The following is a 21534-nucleotide window of genomic DNA, read 5'->3' as shown; positions in this document are numbered from 1 at the left end:
AAGCATTTCTGCATTATTTGGCTGCAGTGAGTCTTACAAGCTCATTTGATCCTCCTTCTTTTTCTGTCATCAGATTTTCATGACAAAGTTATGTATGTATGGCATTAGAATTCCCGAGCTCCCTAGAGAGATCTTTAATCATCTAGACCATATAAGCAATGAACACTTCAGGCAAAAGCAAAGCTATTAATTTTGCACTTCAAAGTCAGCGTTTTTCCCTCCACAAAGTGTATCTTATAGAGCTGCCACTCTCCATCCTCATTCTCAGTCTATCCATACCTCTGGTGCCCCGCTAACCTCAACCACTGAAATGTTCTTTATTCACAAATGTGTGCAGAACCTGCCCTCAGCCCTGTACAGGATCCCCTCCTGCTGGGAGGAGCTGCTGGATTCCCTCAGGGGCACTCACTCTGCTGAGAGCATCCCCAGGGAGCTCCCCTGGGAGCAGCAGATCCCTGGTGCCTGTGTTAGCCCCAGGCTTGCCAGGAGGCAGCGATGCCAGCAGGGAGGCTGCTCTGCAGAACCTGCCATTGCTGTGTGCCAGGCTCTCTGCTATGCCACGCTGCCTTCCTGAGCTCTGAATTTCTGCATCCCTTGTACTTTGGCCATTTGCAGTCCAGTCAAGCATGGCTCATTCCTCTGAACACACAGTGCTTTTGTTCTTTGGGGTTTGGGTCTTCCTAATTCCTTGGCCTCAGTGATGTTTCACATGGGGTTGTGCCAGCTGTCATCTCCTTACCTATCCCTTCTAACAGTCTGAAACGTATCAGCACTGAATTTGCATGAGTATTGTCTTGCCCACATATTCTGGAAGAGGAAACAACTTGCTTGACCCATGTCCTCTAGATTAGCCATTACTTTTATTCCTCTCCCTCAGTTTCTCCTTCAGATTTCCCTTAGCCTGCTCTGATGTCTCACTGTGCTGTTCATGGAGAAGAACTCAAAGGCATGACCTTGTCTCAGTTCAATACTTTATTAGTTTTGGCATTCTATGTATTTTTAAATATAGGTTTTCCTTTTATAGGATTAAGTATTTCTGCTTTAAAGGCTAGTTGAAACACGTTCCTCTGTCTTCCTATCTCAGGCTCAGCAGCTGATCAGCACAAGTCTGTAGATCAGAACTGACTTCTGGCTCCTTCAGACATCAGCTGGAGGAGGAAATGGTTTGAGGTGTGCTGACCAGGGAGGTAACTGGGGTTGGCATTTCTGTCAAATGTTGGTTCCAGCTGTTGCTGGAGAATTCAGTTCTGAGAGTTTGAGCAGTCCCAGCAGGTAGAATTGGAGAAAAGAGGGGCAAGAACAGAATGGAAAGCTCTTGTGTTTCCTCTTTTCTCCCTCTCAGAGCATTGTCTATGTAATGCTGCCATTTAAAGATTGAGCACCTATCCAAGGACTGAATTTAATATGTAATGTTGATTCAAATTGCTGCTATAAGATTATCTATCCATCCATCTGGTCCAAAGCAATATTACTAAGTCTGTCTGAAAGGACAGGTCAGCCTGTAGTAAATGTGCTCCTGCCATGGTGTGACAGCCTGGCCAGCCTTGACAGTGGGTTCCAAGAATCACAACTTTGTGGTCTGTCAGCTGGTGCAAACATTCATCCATCAAATATCCCCCACTTGTTATACCTAGAAGATAGGACTGTGCAGGCATTAAGAACTGGATGGCAGAGGGAAATTATTTGCTTTGATACATTCAATTTCTAAGATGAGAGAGAGCTGGGGTGGTTGTACTCCCCTGGTCTCAAAGATCACCAAAACCCCACCCGTGAACGTGGGTCTGAGACAGCACAGAAGAGATCCTTGTCCTCTTTATTTCAGCTCTGCCTTGCCCTCCAGCAGAGACTGCAGCTCAGAGGTTTTGAAGTTTGGGCTATTGCTTGTTTTAAGCCACAAACAGTTTATTAAACAAGGTCTGTGTTCATGCTTGAGTGGCTTTACTGAATTTAATGTTGCTCAGTAGCCCAGTGCTCCACGGTGAGTGCTCCTGCCTTCCCCACTGCCTGTCTCTGGCAGCAAGGTGGCACCCTAGGGGACAGGCATGCTCAGGGCTGTACCCATGCCAGCTAAAAACCCAGGCTCTGCAGGACCAGCCCTGCCTCTTGCTGCACTGTGGGGCTGTGGCTGCTCAGCTGGCATCCTCACTCCTGAGCTGAAAACCCCCAAACCACAGCTCCTGAATCTTAAAGGGTGCCTGTAGTTTCTAATGCAGTTAAAGGTCCTTGTCCCAGTGTCCTCATTGAATTCTGGGTTCATTCTTTATGTCCCCTCTCAGGCTCCTTGCTGGGAGCCAGCACTTTACTGGTCTGCAGCTTCCCAGCCTGCAGAGTCCCACGGGATGGGAGGTTGTGTGGAGAAAGTGAGAAAGGGCATTTCCTTTGAGTGAACAGGGGGATCCAAGGCCAGAAGGAGGGAGCCTGTGAAAGTTGCAAAGTGGGAGAGCAAAGGATAAATTTCAGAGGAAGGACATAACTGAGGGAAGAAAAGGAATTCCTTTGGGCTTGGCAAATACATCTTGAGAGATCTGATACCCAAAGGGTCACTGCAGAGATGCTTAGCAGTGGATTTTCTCCAGGCCTGGTCTCTTAAAAAGACTTCAGGGCTTGGTCTCTGCATGGACAAGCAATCAGATGCATGGGGGACAGGTTTTGCTTCCCTCTTCCTGCCTAGTTGGCTTCACATCCCAGGTGTCCTCTCTGGGAACAGAGGTGTGCTGGGATATGCAAGGAGATGCAGGGAGCAAGCCTTTGCAGGAGGATGGAAGCTCTGCTCCCTGAGCAGCTCCTCCTTCCTTGGTAGTGCAGAGGCAGGCAGGGGAGCTGGGGGGCTCCTGTTAGCCAGTCAATCAATCATTTCCTGATGTTTATTATTTATCCCCCTGGCAAACCCTCCCCTCATTCCTGCCACTCTGGGCAATGGGAATTCTTGTGATCTCTGAGCAGCAGAGGCTGGCGGGCAGCCTGAGCCCTGCTAGCAGCTCATTCTCAGCCATGTGAGAGGAGAGACATCCACAAGGAGAGATGCAGTTAGAACTTTATTAGGAGAAACCTAGACATGACTAAGATCTCATGTTAAGGAAAACACACACGGTCTTTTCAGGATTAAAAAATACAAACATATAAAAACTTACAAACAAAAACATGGTTTCCCCCATCTGAGTGTGAACGTGCATTTGAATGTACAGGGAGCTGTACCAAAGCTGTGTATCGGGAGCACGGATTCACTTTCAGTGGCCCTGAGAGAGGGAATGGCTCAGTCCCCTCATCAGCTGGTCCCAGGCCTTGTGCTTGTGCAGTCCAGTGTTGGGAAGCTGTGGCCTGTGTCTGAAAGGGAAGTGCAGGGTAAACAACAGGCAGCAGCCTGGCTCTGTTCAGCAGATCTTTAGCACGGGGATGTCAGCTCTGCACTGAGGAAATGTCTCTGGAGAGGGAGCTGCCTGCAGACCTCACCCACCAGACTCACAGTGCAGCCTTTGCCCCCAGGGGCTGCTCTGAGGGGCTGCAGAGGTGCAAAGACCTGGTCCATGGGTGATTTCTAGCGCTGTGTGTGCCAGGGATGGATGGGGTGGAGAGGATGGCCTGGGGGCAGAGCAGACACTTGCTGTGGGGACAAATAACTTGACCTGTGCAGGCTGGCAAGCTTGAGAGAGCAGGCAGGAGCTGAATGATGTGCAGGACCTGAGCAGGACTCTCTGCTTGCGGAGGATGCTGAAGTGTTTTGGTGGGTTGGTGAGAAGACACAGGCCGTACCTCTTCTGCAGATAAACAGAGGATGCTTTTCTCTCAAGTGGGCAGCTGGCAGCACCCTTTCAGCAGAATTCAGATTGCTTGAAAGATGAGTTTCAAAAAGGGGAAAACCACTTTGTTTCTACATGATACTTGTGAGATATCTGTTCTCACAGGAGAGTCTCTATTTCTGGTGATGGATGTCTTGCTTAGGATTGATGACATAAGTATCTTGGGAAAATTACCCAGTCTTCATCAACTGGTCATCTAAGTGATTTCCCTGGGGCCAGTCTGCTCTGCTGACTTAGGAATGAGGAAGGGATTCCAATGTTAGACATGAGGCAGCTGTGCACTGGGGACCACAGATGTCCTTATTTATGGGGAAGAGTTGTTACATACAGAGTGTCAAAAAATTCAAGTAGGATTTATTGTGTAGGTAAACTGGTATAAAATATCTGGGCTCAGGTAGAGGAAGGGAGGGTTAGAAAGAGTCAAAATGAAGCAGGTGAGAAAATCTCTCTTTCAGAAAGCCGACTGGTGTGTTTCTGCTCCCTGCAGGTGAGAGAAGCTTCAGCTCAGTGTAACTGCCAGGCTGATGTTGCAAGTGTTGGATAGAGACCACAAAGATGTAGAGGCCCAGTCAGTGTGCTGAATACAATGTCTCAGTGGATACCCACTGGGCAGGAGTCTGCTGGTCCGTGCTCTACCAGGCTAAGGGTGGGGAGTCTCTAATCCCTGTGGGTCCCATGGTGAAAATACAGCTGAGGGCTTCATAGCACAAGGCTGGTGTCTCTCTTCAGTGCCTGTGGCTGCCCCTGCCTTGAACTGTGAGAGGTGCTGTCTGGACAGGATAGAGAGAGGATATTGAAACAGGGAGCTTAGGGGTAAGAGTTTGGAGCCCACTTTGCAGAAGTTGAGTGCTGGGACAGTTTCTTCTCCTATCCGTGCTGGAGACAGGTCACACAGACAAATCATCCGACCTCGCCTTGCTGCTGGCACGGCTGGCCTTGCTGAGCCGGCGTTTCTCGTTGAAGTAGCTCTCGGGGAAGGCAGGGGCTGCACATTCACTGGCCACCTCCGGACTCTCCACGTAGCTGGCCTTAATGAAGGGCCCTTCCCCAGCAGCGTCCTCCTGGCCGTGGACCCTCTCGGTGGCGAAGTTGGCGGTGTTCTGCTGGGAGGCCATCTTGTTGCTGAAGGGGCTGATGAACTTCCCGTTGGGACTGGACAGGCACTGGTTAAAATCCGGGGGCGGGGTGTACATCTGTGGCCTGTCCGCCTGCGGGGCAGACTCCAGCCTGCCCGGGGCCGTGCTGGGGCTGGCTTTGTACGACCTGGAGCACCTTTCCTTGGCTTTCTTCCAGCCCAGGTGGTAGAGCTCGGCCAGGCTGAGGAAGAGGGAGAGCACTGCCACGGCCAGCATGAAGACGATGAAGACGTTCTTCTCGGTGGGGCGGGACACGTAGCAGTTGACAGGGTGGGGGCACGGTGCCCGCTGGCAGATGTACAGCGTCTCCAGGAAGATCCCGTACAGCACGTACTGCCCCACGATGAAGGCCACCTCCATGGCGGTGCGGATCAAAATGCTGTACACGTAGGTGTTCAGCAGGCTGCCCCTGAGTATGATTTGGCCTCCTGCTTCATCCCAGCCAGACAGCTTAGTCTCCTTCTCGGCCACGGAGCACTTCTGCTGGTAGTAGGTGTCACCACCATTTTTGTTCTCTCGGGCCTCTATTTCTGCCTCCTTCATCTTCCTCTTCTCCTCCATGCGCACCGTGTGCATGGCGTGGCCCATGTACACCAGGGACGGGGTGGACACAAAGATGATCTGCAGGACCCAGAAGCGCACGTGGGAGATGGGGAAGGCCTTGTCGTAGCAGACGTTCTCGCAGCCGGGCTGCTGCGTGTCGCACATGAAGTCGGACTGCTCGTCCCCCCACGAGGACTCGGCCGCCGTCCCCAGCACCAGCATGCGGAAGATGAAGAGCACGGTCAGCCAGACCTTCCCCACCACCGTGGAGTGCTTGTGCACCTTCTCAAGGAAGTCGCCTAGGAAGCTCCACTCCCCCATTGCTGCTCACCAGGAGGGATGAGGAGTCTGGAGAGATGAGCACAAGCCTCTGTTGGGAGAGAGCAGAGAGTGGTTCTAAGGAGGGTTAGGAAATGCCCAGCTGGTAATGGATGGAGTGAAATGGATATTTTTGTTTTGTGTCAGAGGAAATGTTTTCATGTGCCCTGAAATGGATGAGGTCTGTTTTGCTGAAAACTATTTCACATCTGCTGGAAACCTTGTGTTGTTCTTGGGCATTCTCTTTAAATTCAGCTACCGAAACAAAAAGTGATCTTTTTTTTACATAACTCATCTACAGCCTGCTAAATGAGTTTCCAAAACCTTGAGGGTGAGCCAGATTTATTTTTGATTCAGAATCATCAGTGATCTGCATATTGCATCCTCTGTGGAGTAATGGATGCAATAAAGCAGCATTCATCTGTCTGTAGACTGCACTCTGGGAAGTCCTTAGTGGGCTGATCCCCTGGGAGATAAGAGTGGAATCTACAGCCTGGCCTGAGCAGTGGCACTGTCTGATGTTGCCTTTGTGAAATACCTGCACCAACACCTGGAACGTGAAGTGTGTGCAGCTCTGGGTTTCCTTTATGGGCTCAGTGCTACCACTGAAGCACACAGAAAACCCCTCTGTTGCCCACCTGCTCCCTGTCTGTAGGTTTTGCTTTGGTTTTGCAGTGTTTTCAGCTGTAAGTGTTTCATTTACAAGCTGCAAATGTTTAGGGGAGTGTAAAGACTTTGGTGGGCTGTGCCAGTTCTGGAAACCTAATCTGCTGCCACCTTGTCATGCATCCCTCTGAGAGGGAACTGCTGCAAAATCTAAATGGTGGGTCTTGCTCCTTCTGCTTTTCTTAAATTATGAGGGAAAAATTCACAGTTCAAATGAAAGAGACAAAGAAAAAAGCCGCCTTTGAAGTGCCTCCCAAGGAGCAGCACTCCTGGGAAGTGCTGATGGTAGGTGGTCGGATGACAGGAAAGGTTTGCTGGACTGGGAGTAGGATTGCAAAGTGGAAATGAAGGAGAGCCTGTTTCAGTTTTGTTCCTGACTCTGACAGACTGTTTCTGGCCAAGTCACTTAACCTGGTGGATAAAAAGAGAGCAGTGGGTTTAGTCCATCTTTTGTGGGGCTCTGTGGGAGTGCTTGAGCAATCATTTGATCCAGTTACGCTCACCATACTTACCTTGCCAGGGCACTGCAAAGCTCTCCCTGGTGAGAGTTAAGGGCTGGGTGCTATAAAGTGTGCTCTATTACCTCGGAGCTAATGTCCTCCCACAGTCATTCTTTTGGAAAATAGCGTTTTAATAAGTTAATGTAAAAATAATCATCATAATGAAATATTAAAAGCACTAGTCAAGGTAAATCCCAAAGCCACAGGGACCAAATTGTTAACTCTCCTTTATTGTTCCTTGTCCTGTCTTTAGGAGCCAATTATTTTTATAGTGCAAAGAACATTTGTGGAGAGCAGACACTGTTAAAAGCTGAAAATTTACTGTAGCAATATTGTGTAGATTTCCTGTGAGCAAAAGCTGGAGAACAGATACACTTGTTGAGGGAAAAATATCCCCTCCTCTAGTTATGTGAGTGATATAATTTAATGTAGCAGCACACACCATAATTCATCCCATGCTTTGTTCCTGTGCTGTGTCCAGCTGCAAGGATGGGTGGGACAAAGATCCAAAGTTGAATCTTCAAGTTCCTGGTGCTGCTGAGGGCTGCCCTGGGGAAGGTGGGGATTGCTCAGGAAGGGAGACAGGGCAGTGGCCACTCGCTGTCCCACTCCCTGTCAGAAGCCATGGGAGCAGGGAGAAGGGACACACAGGGAGCAAAGGATGGGCCTTGGCTCTTTCCTGCCCTGGCAGGCGTGCTGCAATCATGCTGATGGATGGAGATCCTGGTGGCTGCTTGGCATATGCAGAAGCTTTGGTCTGCTGCCAGCCCAGAGCTGGAGGAGCAGTAACACAGAAAATCAGCTGGTCTTTCTGGCTCCTCTCGTCTGCACTGGTGGAAGCTGGTGAATGTGTGGGTCTGCCTTACCTTCTGAGATGGCTTTGGTGCAGTTCCTGCATTCTGGAGAGATTAGCATATGGCTTCATTCCAGGAGCACCAGGGGATTAAACACAGGCAGATAAATCAGTGATGGGAAATATTTACAGACTGTGGCACTGAGATCAGCGTGTTTGCTTTTTCCCCCCAGAGTGCAGAGAAGGCAACCAGCTGCCTACAGCTCAGTGTTACGTGTGTCCAACATCACTGTGCTGCAGCACAGCTGTGTGTGGGGAATATTCCTTACAAGGCAGCAGTTTTCCAGGTGAGTTTATGTTGTTTACACATGCCTTTTCTTGTTTCACCTTGCTTGGCTGTGTAAATATGAACACAGCTCTCCCTGGCTGTGCAAAGGCTGTTTTTACTTACTGCCACAGGGAAGTACAATCACAAACCGAGCCCCTCTTCCCATCCATGCTAGTGTGTGCAGGTTGTTTGGGGTTTTGTAACAGCTTGCTTTCCCCGGGGATGGGTACTAAGCCTAGACACTTGTAAATTTTAAAAATCAGGATATGCAGACACAAAATAAAGCAAACATAAGTGCAAGAGGAGTCCAGAAATAAAGAATGTTAAGGGATGCAAGAAGGACAGCAATTTACCTGTCTCACACATGCACAGAATATTTCAAGAGGCTGTAAATCAGAAGGATCTGAGGTTGGTAGTCATGAGGCTTAGGCTAGATAATAGGGACATTTCCTCTGCTCTCCCCTGCACAGACTGTCCAAAGAAGGGACTGCCTGGAGGTGCCTCCTGATCATCCTGCTACAGCCCCATAAAGAGCTGAGGTGGCGGCTGCAAGGGCGTAGGTGGCCACAGGGGAACAGATTTTGGAAACCAAGAGAAGGAGTTTCCCTCCTAGAGCAGCATTTTTGGCTTAGACATTTGATACTTACAGCGAGCTATTTTTGCAGCGCCAGACCAAGGGTCTTTGAGAGCATCTAGTTCTCTGCTGCCAGCAAGAAAAGAAGGATTGTCACCTCCTGACAGCTTTTCCTGGCTATGCAGAGCTGCCCCTGACCTAGCCTTTCTCCTCATAGCTTTACTATTCTTGGGAATTTTCCATATAGCTCTTTTTCCTCAGTCCCAGACTACTGTTGCCCTCACATGCTTTGACCTCTCAGCGTCTGAGCATCCGCAGCCTTTTATATTCCTAGTTTGGCCTCAGTTGGACAAATCTCATCTCACTGTGGTGTGACCGGACAAAAAGCACCTCTGGGTATTTTTGTGGGTTCTCAGCACCTTGGCAGCAGGGTCATGCATATTCAGAAGCAGTTGTGGGCTGTGCTTCCATGCTTTTTGCTGGCAGTTTTTTGCTGGATCCCCAAGGGTCCATCACGGGACCCTGGCACTGGGAGAAGCGTGTGTGACACAGAGCAGGGCAGCTTGGCACTGACCCAGCACCATGGCCAGACCAGCTCAATCATCACCTGCAGAGCCCCTGAAGCTGAGGAAAACTAAGCATCACCCCACGGGCCGAGCATGGAGTCTGCTCAGCTCCGGGCTGCCTTGTGACTGCCAAATTCCACGATAAAAATACCCCGGCGGGGACGGCACCTGCTAGCACGGCCAGCCACGGGCTGCTCTCTGCCATTCCTTTTTTGCACCACCTTTATCTGCAGGAGGGAAAGTATCTGTTGCCCTCTGAGCAGTTTTGCCCATCCTCTTGGCAATGCCACGTGCTCTGAAGGACAGGCGAGCATTTCACATCACTGGGGCTCTGATGAACAGCCTGCAAATCCACACCAGAGAGCCAGGAGGGCTGTTCCTGTGCAATCAACTTTATATGAGTTTATTTCCCTGGAGGTGGCTAGGAAGAAAGTTTTCCCCTCTTCAGGAGACAGGCAAGACTATCAGCAGGGATATAAATAGCTGAGCTCAACACTTCAAGCTAGCTTTTCCCACAAGGGAGGTGACAGGAGGTCGCCATCTCTGCGGGATGTTTCTAAAATAAAGTGGAGAGTCTGATTATGACACTGTTTCTGCTCTCCCTTGCTAGGCTCACCTCTCCCCGTGGCAGATCCCAGGGGCATGAGGAGAGGCTCTCCAAGGAAGGCTCCTTTGTGTGAGGCAAGCACAGTTCCCAGGGAGGGGGAAAGGATCTGATTCAAAACTATTGCATTTTTGCCCAGTCTCTGGGATTTGCTCAATCAGGTACAAATGTGTGTCTCTGGGAATTAATGAGATTTCACAACAAAGTGGAGGGCCCAGGATGGTTTAAGAAGCTCTCATTCCAGACACGTGGCTGTTTGTGGATGTCATGCAAGAAGTGCATCCCCTCCAAGCTGCTGGATGAGGAGGCAGCTGTCCCCTCTGGGTGCTGGGCACGTGAGCAGTGACATTGCAGTGGGGCATCCAGGCTGGCTGGGGCATGGACAGTGCCTAGGAATTGCTCGTGGCTTTCCTGCCCCCAGCTGTGTTATCTCATACAGGTCCAGGCCAGCACGTGGCACAACAGATCATGGTGGGTGAGTGGGCAGAGATCTTTGCCCTGTGCTGACCCTTGTTAGGCTGAGCCCAGACAGGAGTGGGGCCCACAGTGCCAAACTGTGCACTCAGAGCTGTAGGCACTTGGGAAGGACACTTCAGGCTCTGCACTGGAGGTTGGTTAATGCTGCTCTACTCTAGGAGCTCCAGCCCCTTGTTAGCAGCCTCAGCATCCCATGCAGTGCAGACATTGTCACTTCTCTCTTGCAGATGGTGATCACTGGGGTACAGAGGGGACAAACTGCTTGTTTGAGGTCACTGTGTCAGAGACAGTTTGGGGACAGAGCTCAGAGGTTGGGACTTGCGAGATTGTGTCCTTTTTTCTACGCAGCACTGCTTTTTAAACCTCATGACAGCAACACAACGCTGCTTCTACTGCACATCTGCTTCTACAGACCACAGCCCTTCTCTGCAGTGCCCTCAGACAACGCTGACTTGGCTAGCTGAAAGAAAACCCTGTCCTGCTGCCCTTCTATAGTGGGTACACCTGGCAGAACCGGAGGTATTTTGGGTTTTTTTTTGTTTGTTTTTTGTTTTGCATTGTGGGGACACGAGGCTTACAGTATTAAATGATGAACAGAGTTAGAAATGCACTATGCAGTGCTTTGAATTACGGAGGGTTTGTGATGCTAAAGCCCACCTCAGCAGGTATCTTTGTGTTCAGAGTTTACTGGCATTGGCTCCTTCCTGTGGATATACAATGGACAAGCAACAACCTATCAGGCATTTTTGTCCAAACACCATCTCTCTGGCTTCATATATGCACACATATGCTTATGATAAGTTTCTGCCTGAACCAGGCCAGTTCTTTAGCCAAATGTGTAACTCTGATCTGCACATGAACCTGGAATAAATAGCTTAGTACTTATGCTTTTAAAGAAAAATAATTGACGTGTTTGCATAGGTTCCATTCTGGTTCCTAGGGTTCAAAGTCCTGAGTTGAGCCAGTATCAGAGTGACTTTGACTCTAGAGCTGAAATCTCATGGGAGAAGAAGAGCTCTGTGTTAACAGCTCTTGTCCTACAAGACAGACATCCAATGTTTCTTATCTTTCTGCTCCTCCCAAGTTCACTGTGAATTCTGGAAGGGTCACACTGGTATCCAGAGCACGGGCCCTACTTGTAGCTGCAGACAGCTTGTTATTCTTGACGAGGTGTGCTTTCCCCCTCCTCTCCAAATGTGGAAAATCTCAGAGTTCATGAAAAAGAGAGTGGGTGAGAAGATAAGGGAGCTGAATGACCTGTCACCTCCTGCACACACAGGGACACAGACAGAGGGGAATCACTCAGCACCTTCAAGTGTGTACATCAGGGATGTGTTACACACACAGATGATAATAATATGTAGAATATTTTCATCTGAAGTGATAATGGAAGGTGCAGACTCCCAGTCAGCTGAATTTTTATTAGTTGCCTGTCCAGAACATCTAATGCTATTCCTCCCCATGTGCTTTCATATATCCAAATGTTAGGGCCAAGCTCTGCCTGATGTAGTCTCAGGAGACCAAGAACAGAAGAGACCTTGAACTCAGATGAGTCAAGCTGAGGGATGGATTTATCCCACTATCTTTGAAAAGCTGGCATTAAATAGTTACATGATAGTGCTGTCCAGGCTTACATTTAAAAAGCAGGGAGCATCTTCTAATTCTCTTGGGATTCTGAATTTGCAGAAGACACTAAATTGGGCAAAACAGAGGTGAGGAGACAGGCAGAGAGGGCACAGGGAGCTCTGGAAAACAAAAACAAGCTGAGAAATTGGGGGGCTGCCATAGTATGAAAAATCTTTGAAAAATCTCTGCTGAGAGAAGCTGATCTCAAGCCCTGCTCAGTCTGTGGGGAAGGCTGGTGTAAGGAGGTGTGCAGGGATGGCAGGCCTCACACTGGGCACAGTACAGCAGCAATTAAACCTGCCCATGGGATTTTAGGCTCATTCACAGACTGCATGGGATGCAACTCGTTATAGTGTGGAAATAAAACAGACTGGAGAGGTAATGGGGGAAGGAGAGAGCTCTCATTCAGACTTTTCCCATCCTTTTTCCTTCCTCTCACCCCAATATCTCCCTACCTATCAGTTCCCTGTGGTTTCCCTACAGTCAAGCTCCCCCAGAGAGCATTGCCTCAGTTTCTGGACAGTTTTGACCAGCTAACTCTATACAGCACCCAAATTGCTAATTCTGTCAGCCTTAGAAAGGGGACATTTTCAGCCACTATCTATTTCCCACTTATTACTACCTTGTCAAATCTCATTTCTTCCTTCCTTCCAAAGATCTGTGGGATTCTTTTCACGCTCCAGCCTCATTGCTGTATTCTTGCCTCAGTCTGGCTGTGTGAGTGGATTATTTTTTGTACTCAGTGTATGCACCATATATATATATATATATATATGCAGAAAAATACATCCCCCTTTGAAACCAACTAATACTAAATTGGCAAAGCCCAGCAGTAGGGAGTTAGGAAATGCTGGGGTTACTGTTCTCAGTAATCTTAATTCAATCTCTTTGTGCCTGTGCCTCTTGGAGTCCTTAACCACATCCTCACATTGTCACCTCATTCTTTGCACAGGATGCCTGCCTTGTTCAGTGCCAGCCTGGCGGGGGCTTTCTTCAACAGCAGCTATTCAACGTTTTGTTTTCTCCTCATTGTTCAGTGGGTGGCCTGTGCCTCATTTACTGTACATTATTCAAGTCCAGCTCTAAAGGCAGAATTATTAGTTTCCTCGTGGGTTTTCCTATGGCTTTCATCACAACAGTATCTGATCGCCTCACAATTATAAATCTGCTTACTTTCATTACCACCCAGAGGTGAGGAGATGGTGTTAGATCAGCTGTGCAGCTGAGGGACTAAGGCAGTGAGAGACTAAGATAAAAACTGTTCATTAATTTTGGAAGCTCTTTGGTGGTGTGGTTAATCTGTTGGTGCTTTTTCCCCCAGTGTACTTAGCAGTGTGTAATGTGTATTCAGAGCAGAGCTCTGTCTGGTTTGTGCTGGAGTGGGAGAGTTTATCACTCCCACCAGTTGCACCACATGTAGAAGTCAGAGAAAAGACAAGAAATGGGCATTTGTGGGGAAATGTAGTTTAAGTGATTTGTCTCATCATGACAGAGGAAATTGGACTAAGAAGCAAGAATTAACCCCAGTCCTCTTGGTTAGCTTTATCTGATTACAAACTGGAGGCAGTTTTTCTCCATCCCACTGGTCCCTCCTTTCTTCACCAGACATCTGAGTGCAGCAGGAGAGCCCGGAGCTCTGCAGGGGTCACCCTTGCCAGGCTGCTTCACTTCCCAAGCCACCCTGAGCCCTGACCGAGGCATCTGTCAGCTTTTCTGCTTCTAAGGGAGAGCAGTTTCATATGGAAATTCTCAGCCATTCTCAGAGCATGTCCATAATGACATAAAAAATGGAGAAAGGCAGAAATATAAGTGTAAACCCTGTGGTTCTTTCATTAAAACCCCCTGACCCCTCTTCAAAGATACACTAGAGAGACTTAAAAGCATGCATCTCTCTGCTCATTGCCTGCTGTGTGGCATGAATATTTCTTTGTTTCAGGGAACAGCTACCATGCTGAGTATTGCTCACAGAGATCTCTCTGTTGCTTATCAATAAATAGCAATAAAATTGATCCCCCCCAATATTGAAGTCTCTCTCTTGTCTTCTGGTAATTATTTTTAATTTTAAGCCTTTGTCCTTGTGCCTCATACAACAGCACCCAAAGCGTGGAGCAGTCTCCAAACTGTGCTCCCTAATGGCATGGGGTAGTGCTGAATTACTCATTCCTCCTTGTCTAATTTCAGTGCTGCAAGATAAGTCAGAAAGTGGGCAAATGTGTGCAGAATGTGTGAAATCTGTCTGAAGGTCAAGAAGAGAAGAGAAGCTAAGGTATGAAGTTCTGTATTTTCTGTCAGAGCTTAATTTTTTTAATGTACATATAATACTAAAAATATTGTGATAATATATACTGTTGAGTGGAAAAAAAAAAAAAAAAAAACAAACAACCATCCCCAAATACTTATAGTAACAGGAATACTTAACATAGTTCCCAAGCGACAAGAGCCTGACGAGTATTTTAAACCCTGAAGCCTCAGGAATTCTCCTAAAGTATTGCTCTGCTCCCAAGGAAAAGGGGAACAAAGTTAGAAATGTGTGCTTTTCTCAGAGTAGATTTTGAAAATAGCAGCAAATGCAGGATTTTTTGGCTCCTGATACAAATGCTGAGTACTGTGAGGCTTCTGAATAACTGTTTAAGCTGCTCCTAACTGCACACACATGTGCACACTTCATGCATGAAGTTCTTTAAAGAGAGGAACACATAGGCAGCAGTAGGGGAAAGAAATAGAAAGGGAAAACTTTCATCCACACTGCTTCACCAAGGAATTTGGATAGGTTTATTATCACAGAGGGAGAGTTCAATGCTTAAGGCTTATTCAGCACAGGACTTTTTTAGCTGAGGTTTGTCTAGAAAAAAAAACACTTAAATGATCATCTAAAGGTTGTTAACGTACTTGAGGGACAGGGGCACTGCCTCAGTTTACCCAAGTTGTTAAAACCAGAATGCCACAAAGCTCCTTAGACATGACAAATGGGCAGCCTTCAGGAAATCAAAGGAGCCACCACAGATCTGAGGTGGCAATTAGTCAGCAACCTTTACACAGAGCTGAGATTGCCTCTTTCCAGGTGGGTGTATTCCAGGGGTACCATATTCTCAAGGTGGGCTATTCTTTGAAAAAGCAGTGTTCAAGTACAGAAATATAATGGCATAAGTATTCCAAGTACAAAAAGTGGGGGGGAAAGCTAGGAAAGAAAATAAAAAGAGCAGCAGCTGCTGGTGTGGGAGAGGACATTTGTCCCTCCAGGTCTGTGTGGCTCCTTGCTGAGGCTGCCATGGGCAGGATGGAGGAGAAAGGCGTTCATTCCCTGGCGGTGCACACAGAACGTGTGACTGCGAGATAGCAGCCAGGCACTTCTCTGCTCTGGAGCTACATTCCCAGGCTCCAGGTCACACACCAGCCAGGACACACAACTCCCAAGGAAAAGAAACTGCAATATTTTGAAAGCATCCTGCGCACTTCAGAAATAGGCAGTTTATGCAGACACTTGATAAAGTGTTTATACCCCGAAGACTCTCCTAGGTAAGAGTTCCCTTCACCACTGTCCCCCGAGCAGCTTGACAGCGTGTTGAAATGGGATCTGACAGAAATGGCCATTTGCACTTTATACTGTCTGAGGGAGGATGTTTGGGGCTCTTATCATGCTTTCCTATACATTGGAATCTATGGGTATCTATGTTCATAGCAGGGAAATTACTTCTTAATTCTCTAACTGCCTGTGGTAAAACAATGTAATTTTTAAAATGTCCCAAGCCCACCATGTTACTAGCGGGAATGTTTTACAGAGAAAATGAAAAAAAAAGTTAATTTTTTAAAAGTTATTTTTTGGCCACCCTTCTTTTCCTGCCTCTCCAAATCCCTTTTTCCCCTCATGCTGTTGAAATAACTTGATCTACCATCGGCACTTCTGCAGTTCTATTATTTCCCCCTCTTGGTTGCTTACCTGATTTCCAGTGTCTTGTCTTCAATCTCCTTTCCTTGCTTTAGCACTTTCCCTTTTTGTTGAGAAGTTGAACTCCTTGTTCTCCTCAGTTGCTTCGTTTTATTCCTTTAATATGGTTCTCTCTCTCTCTCTCTTCCTCTCTTTTTCTCCACCCCCTTTCTGTGTCACTTTCTGTCTTCCCCACTGCCTGTCCGCCTTTCCCCCTCTTCTTTCTTCACCTACTTTTCTTGTCTCTCCCACCCCCTCCAGACTAATCTTTCTATTTTCAAACCTGGTTTCCTGTTGTTTTTCCTTTAAAGACCATGGATCTCATTCCTCTCCCTCATTCTCAGCCTCTCCCTGTGCCACCCTCCTCATGCTGGCAGGATGCACTCGCTGCTGGCTTCGCGCAGTCCCTTCCAGCCACTGCTGCTCCTGCTCCCTTGCACATCTTCCCACAGACAACACCCTCAGCCTTCCCCAAATGGAAAGAGACAGCCTTGCCCCACAGTTACACCAGACAGACCCTGGAAAGGTTTTTCCACACAAGACCAAAGACAATTTAGCCAACAACATATTTCTGACTCGTTCAAGCTTAATCTGGCAAAGCAGAGTTTGTGTGGAGCAGGGTCTTCCACCTCTTCAAATCACACAGGACTTGCTCTGCTGGCTTGGACCAGGGGCCCAGCACAGCTGCAGCCTTGTCCTAAAGGGCACCAAATGCCTCCCAGAGACTTTTTACATGCCCCCTTACTGATAAGTAGAGAATAATCTGCCTGTCAAGAGAGGTGTTTTCTGTCACACCACGCTACCACCACCCCCCTGCACACACAGTCAGACTCACGAGCGTTTGGGCCTCTCTTAAAAATGTTTTTGACATATGAAGTGTCTGAAGGTCTTGTATTTTGTGTGGTGTCAAGCTGAGCCTCTGATTCCTGCACAACAGGAATGGCCCAGTGAGCAGGCAGAATCAGAGCTGCCTTCTGGCTTTGATAAAGGTCTCAAAGAGTCTGTGGCAGGAGAGTGAGATTTGCACAGAAGACTCTGCTGACCTGAGAACCAACTCGCTGCACACAAGCTTTGGTGGTCATCCCTCCAGCAATTCTGCCCAGACTAGATATCTCCCACCCAGAGCATTGCCTGGCGGTCTCTATGCATCAGGGAGTGCAGATCATGAAACAAAAGCAGTCTAGGGACTAAGACACAATGCTGGCAACTCTTCTAATAATTTTTCTCCGGCTAATTTACCACCTCCTTTAGTCCTGATTGAAAGCCAGTCTACAAACAGTTGTGTGCAGAGGCTATCTCTGGAAGCATGAAGTTAGGAGTGCAACTCTTTTCCAGGAGGGCTGTATCCTCACTGATGGTTAGTGCAGGATGCAGGACAAGTAAATTCCCACAGCAGCTCAGTGACCTCCTGGTATGGAGACATGTAGAGTCACCTGCTGCTTCATTTCTAACTTTACTGAAAGCCCTTTTGTGGTTTATAAGAAAATGGAAATGTTTCTGGAGTTGTTTCTCCCTCTCCTGTGTGGCAGTTGTGTATCTGCAATGGAAATTCATGGGAAGGAGAATATCATTCCAGCTTTTTGTCTTTGTAGAGTAATTTCCACGAAGCATTATTATGTAAACTCATGTTGATTTCATGCCAGTGAGATTGTCAAGGAACTCATCATAGAAGTGTCCAAAAAAAAGGTGTTAATAATACAGGTCCAGCTCACAGATGGCTTTGGGATAGGCTAGGGAGAAGGCTTGTCAAGTGTTTTTCACATGCTGTAGAGAGACAGGTCCTGTGAGAGAGAGAGAGAGCTGTCTGAAATGCACTCACCTCCCTGCTGACACTTTGCTGTGCACTCAGGGTGATCAGGTCTGGTTCTCCCTGCTCCTCCTCTGTGTTTCCTGCCCAAGGGCTGTTCCTGAGTGGCACACAGAGGTAATCCTGAATCCTGAAGCAGATACAGTCTGGTTCTGCTGATTGTCAGAGGAAGGGGAGAAGGTTTCTGCCCAGCTCATGCATGATGCATAGGAGGTACCTGTTGAGAGCCCTTTCTGTTTTGGTGCTAGAGATAACTATTTGGGTTTTGATGCATGAAAAGGAAATGGTAGAAGGCAGACAGGGAGGCAAAAGACAGAAAGAGGAGCAGAGATGTTGTATGGATACTTCAGCCAGCCCCTCAATGTGTCATCCCTTCTCTACTGCACCCTCTTCAAGGGAAAACAGAGGAGCCCTGGCAGCTTTTCAGCCCATCAGCTAGAAAAATAGCTGGTTTGCTCAATCTTTAGCAGGGAAAAAGAATTTTGACTCCCTTCCCTAAGACCCTGTTATGGAAAACTTGTCTGACTTAAGTGAGGAGAGCAAGTGGAGGAGAATGCTGTCCCCAACAGTGGGAATGAGGAGAACAGCTGACAGCTTGCCATGTGCAGCTTGCAGATCACAGCAGTTTGTGATGCTGTGCAATGCATTTTGAAGGAAAGCAGAAATAAAACTGGGAGGGAAAGGGAAAATAAAACAACATGTGCTATCTTTTGATCAAATCTTAAGAGCTTTCTTGGATTAGGAATCCTGACCCCCTAGGTACAAGGAACAGAGCAGCTCTTATCTACCTGGAGTTCAGCAAACCGTATGATATGGTGTCCCAGAAGAAGCAAATTAGTGTAGAAGATTCAGATGAAGAAGACAGGGATTATTAAATAAATCCTCAAGTGAGTAAGAGACTGACAGAATTGATACACCAGTTCCTTAATAGGTTGAAGGGAAATTATCTGCGAGGCTGCTTAAAGATTGCTCTTAGGACTGATCTTTTTTTTATATTTTTGTTAATTACCTTGGCACAGAATGTAGAAACACTAATGAAATCTGCTGGTGAGACCAAGCTGGGAGGTATCAGGAGGGCAGAGGTGGATTCCAGCCCTGCCAGAGCTGAAGGCTCTTTGTGACTGTGGAGGGATCAAGGTGAGGTTAAGTGGGAGAGTGCAAAGTCACACACTAGGAACTTGTTTGAAGAGTAACAGCAATCTCCATCTCCCAGGAGAAAGAGATGGAGAGAGTTCATGGCTCAAGGGAGGAGGAACCAGCGATGCTGCACAGGGGTGGAAAAGGCAAGCAAACTTTGAGGATGTAGCAGCCTTTCCAGTTGCAATGAGTGAAGTAATGTCATCCAGGAGGATGAGACTTCCCCAAAACAGTGTCTGCAGTGCTGCTTCCCCACATGCAGGGAGGATATCCAGCCTGGAGCAGGTGCAGAGGAAGGCAGTGGGGTGGTCAGAGGGATGGAAGGTGTCTCAGCCAACACTGTGTTTACTTATCAGTCACAGCAGGGACTGCACAGAGATATTTGAGCTGATTTGGAAATAGATGTGCTACCAGTCTGAGCTCTTCAGCATTAATTATTTTGCACTGAATTTCATGCTAGTGCAGCTACACAAAGTAATTAAACCACGGTGTGATGTGCCTGCAGGGTGAATACTGTAAGGGAGCTTAGTTACTTAGTCTGGCAGAACAAAGGTTAAGAGAGGAGAGATTTGCTGCCTATAAATACTTTTAGGGACTGGGGGTTGGGAAAGTAAGTGCTCAGGAGAGAGCAGAGCTACATGAGCTAAAGGACAATGTGGCACAAGAATAAATAGATATAAATTGGCCATGAATGAATTTAGGTTGGAAATCAGAAGGTTTCTAAGCAACAGAGCGGGCAAGGAGGTGCTGGAACAGCATTTTAGCAGCACAAGTTAGGGTGGGAACCTAATGAGATTTAGGACAGAGTTTAGTAAGTTTAGAAAAGGCCATTTGGTTTGTACTTGCTCGTTATTCAAAGGGATTGAACCTGATAAGCCAAGAGGTCCCTTTTTCATTCTATTTCTTGTACTTCCTTAGTGCCTTAGCAGATCTGCACCCTTGCATACAAAAGCCAGGTAAATCTGGAGCAGAGTTTGTGTGATGAGTTTTTCAGCACTGATCCCATGGATATTTAATGGAGGGATTCACTCTGTGCCTGAGATTTAAACAAACAAAAAGAGCAAGCCAGGAGGATGCATGGAGAAGGTCTGCAGATATGCAGCAGTACAGATGAGAGCTCACATATGAAAGAGTTTCTTCCCAAAAAACAGGTGCTCCCAGAGCATCTGGCTTTGCTGGAAGGCTGTTTGTTTCAAATACAGCTCTTGAGATGTGAAAACTGAAAGAGATTGTCTGAAGGGAAAATGTCTTGTACATTCTTGCCATTACCATGGACTTCTGTCCTTGAGGAGGATGTCAGGTTTGCTGTGTTGGGAAATTTCAGAAAAAACCACCATCCAACAGTGGCTGAGCTCATCTCTGCTGCCTGGCCACAGCACTGCACTCATTCTGGTTCTCATAATGTTCCATGCTGGACAGGCACCTCTCCAAAGCACTTCAGTACCTTCTCCAAAGCACCAAAGGATGGTACCTTCCTGATGGAACATTTTGTCTCAAATCCCCATGCACAGATATGATTGAGAGAGAAGGCCAGAGAGGGAAGTTCTCTGTTTTACATTAGACCTCTGGAGACAGTTTGAAGGCATCCTCCAGCAGGAGGCAAATTCCCAAGGACAGGCTGGGCCCAAGGGAAGAGGAGTAGCAAAGGCCCCTGAATAAGAACAGTTTTATAGTTACAGTTCCTCATTTAGTAAAAATCCCAAGTTATTCCATATGGATGGATGTTTTCATCTTCCCAACCCAGAATACCATACCAGCACAGAGTGAGAAAAGAGGAAACAAGAAACAGCCAGATGTGAAACATCACTCTGTGTCAGACTCATTTTCCAGCAAACTTTTCAGCAAGAAAAACTTGAAGAGGTTTTCATCTCAGTGAGGAGAAATTGCCATCTATCCCAAAGTAAATGCTCAGCTGTCAGGTTTATGTTACTGGAAACAAAGTACTGCCCTCTCACCCCTCCTGCCTCCACTTCTCAACTCTGCAGCATCTCTGAGTAGTTGAGAAGTGCTTTGCAGATGATAATGAAATTGCAGCTCCTATAAACACCCTCCTTGTTTTACAGGTGGAGGACCCAGACCGTGGAGAGCATAAAGGATTTGTCCAAAGAACCAGCAAGTCATTTTAAAACAAGGAGTCCTCATCTACCTAGCCACCAGACATTCACCTTGTCCTGCAAACTTCCAGCTGGATGAACTGCTGCCTGACAGAAATATGTGTGTATACAAATATTCCCAGATATGTTTCCAAAAGAAGAAAAGAAAGAGCAGACCTTTACCTCTTTCTGCTGAGCCTGCACAGGTAGGGAGAGGAGCAGGTAAAGTTGACTGAGGGATGGGTGAGCTTTAGCAGAGCTCTGTGCCAGCCTTGGGCTCCCAGAAGAGATCCTGAAGGGTCTGAGGGATGAGGCAGGAGCTCAGCCTGTGCTCTGACACTGCCTCACTGCCTGGACATCCCTCCAGCCTGGAGAGGACCAGTGCTGGGGGAGACTCACCCCTGAGCTGTTCCTGACATGCACTGGCAGCTGTCTGCCTGCTATTCTTTTAAAGGGTCTTCGTGGATCAGGATAAAATGTGATCTTACGCAGGCGGCATTGTGAGCACGGCTTGGCTCGGGTTCAGCTCTTCCTCTGGCTCCCAGCTACTCTATTTTTATTGAAGGAATTCGAGGCTATCAGAAAGGAAGTCAAATTGTTTTAGGAAAACAATAGAAAAGCAACTTGAAGTTTATTAGCTTCCT

General features: G+C 47.5%; 1 protein-coding gene and 1 long non-coding RNA gene across 4 annotated transcripts in view; one reads left to right on the top strand and one right to left on the bottom strand.

Annotated features, from left to right (window-relative positions):
• The window catches only part of LOC135454778 (uncharacterized), a 29692-nt gene that overhangs the window by 4042 nt on the left and 4116 nt on the right, over positions 1-21534 (top strand). For both annotated transcript variants that reach the window (XR_010442199.1, XR_010442198.1), the window contains exons 2-5: positions 7987-8100; positions 10651-10821; positions 14110-14194; positions 20861-21096. This is a non-coding gene — a long non-coding RNA (uncharacterized LOC135454778). The remainder of the gene's footprint in view (positions 1-7986; positions 8101-10650; positions 10822-14109; positions 14195-20860; positions 21097-21534) is intronic.
• GJA5 (gap junction protein alpha 5) lies at positions 3051-21311 on the bottom strand. Of its 2 annotated transcripts, none has more exons than XM_064727223.1 (2): positions 21074-21311; positions 3051-5846 (listed from the first exon to the last, which is right to left on the bottom strand). In XM_064727223.1, exon 2 carries the CDS (start codon positions 5795-5797, stop codon positions 4685-4687), a length of 1113 nt encoding a protein of 370 aa, XP_064583293.1. In that variant the 5' UTR covers positions 5798-5846; positions 21074-21311; the 3' UTR covers positions 3051-4684. The 2 variants fall into 2 exon arrangements, with proteins under 2 accessions (XP_064583293.1, XP_064583301.1); XM_064727231.1 differs by lacking the exon at positions 21074-21311 and adding an exon at positions 15866-15969.

This window comes from Zonotrichia leucophrys, chromosome 1 (assembly GCF_028769735.1).
Source record: "Zonotrichia leucophrys gambelii isolate GWCS_2022_RI chromosome 1, RI_Zleu_2.0, whole genome shotgun sequence".
NCBI lineage: Eukaryota > Metazoa > Chordata > Aves > Passeriformes > Passerellidae > Zonotrichia > Zonotrichia leucophrys.
Note: the sequence above shows the minus strand (reverse complement) of the source record. Positions and strands in the feature narration are given on the sequence as shown.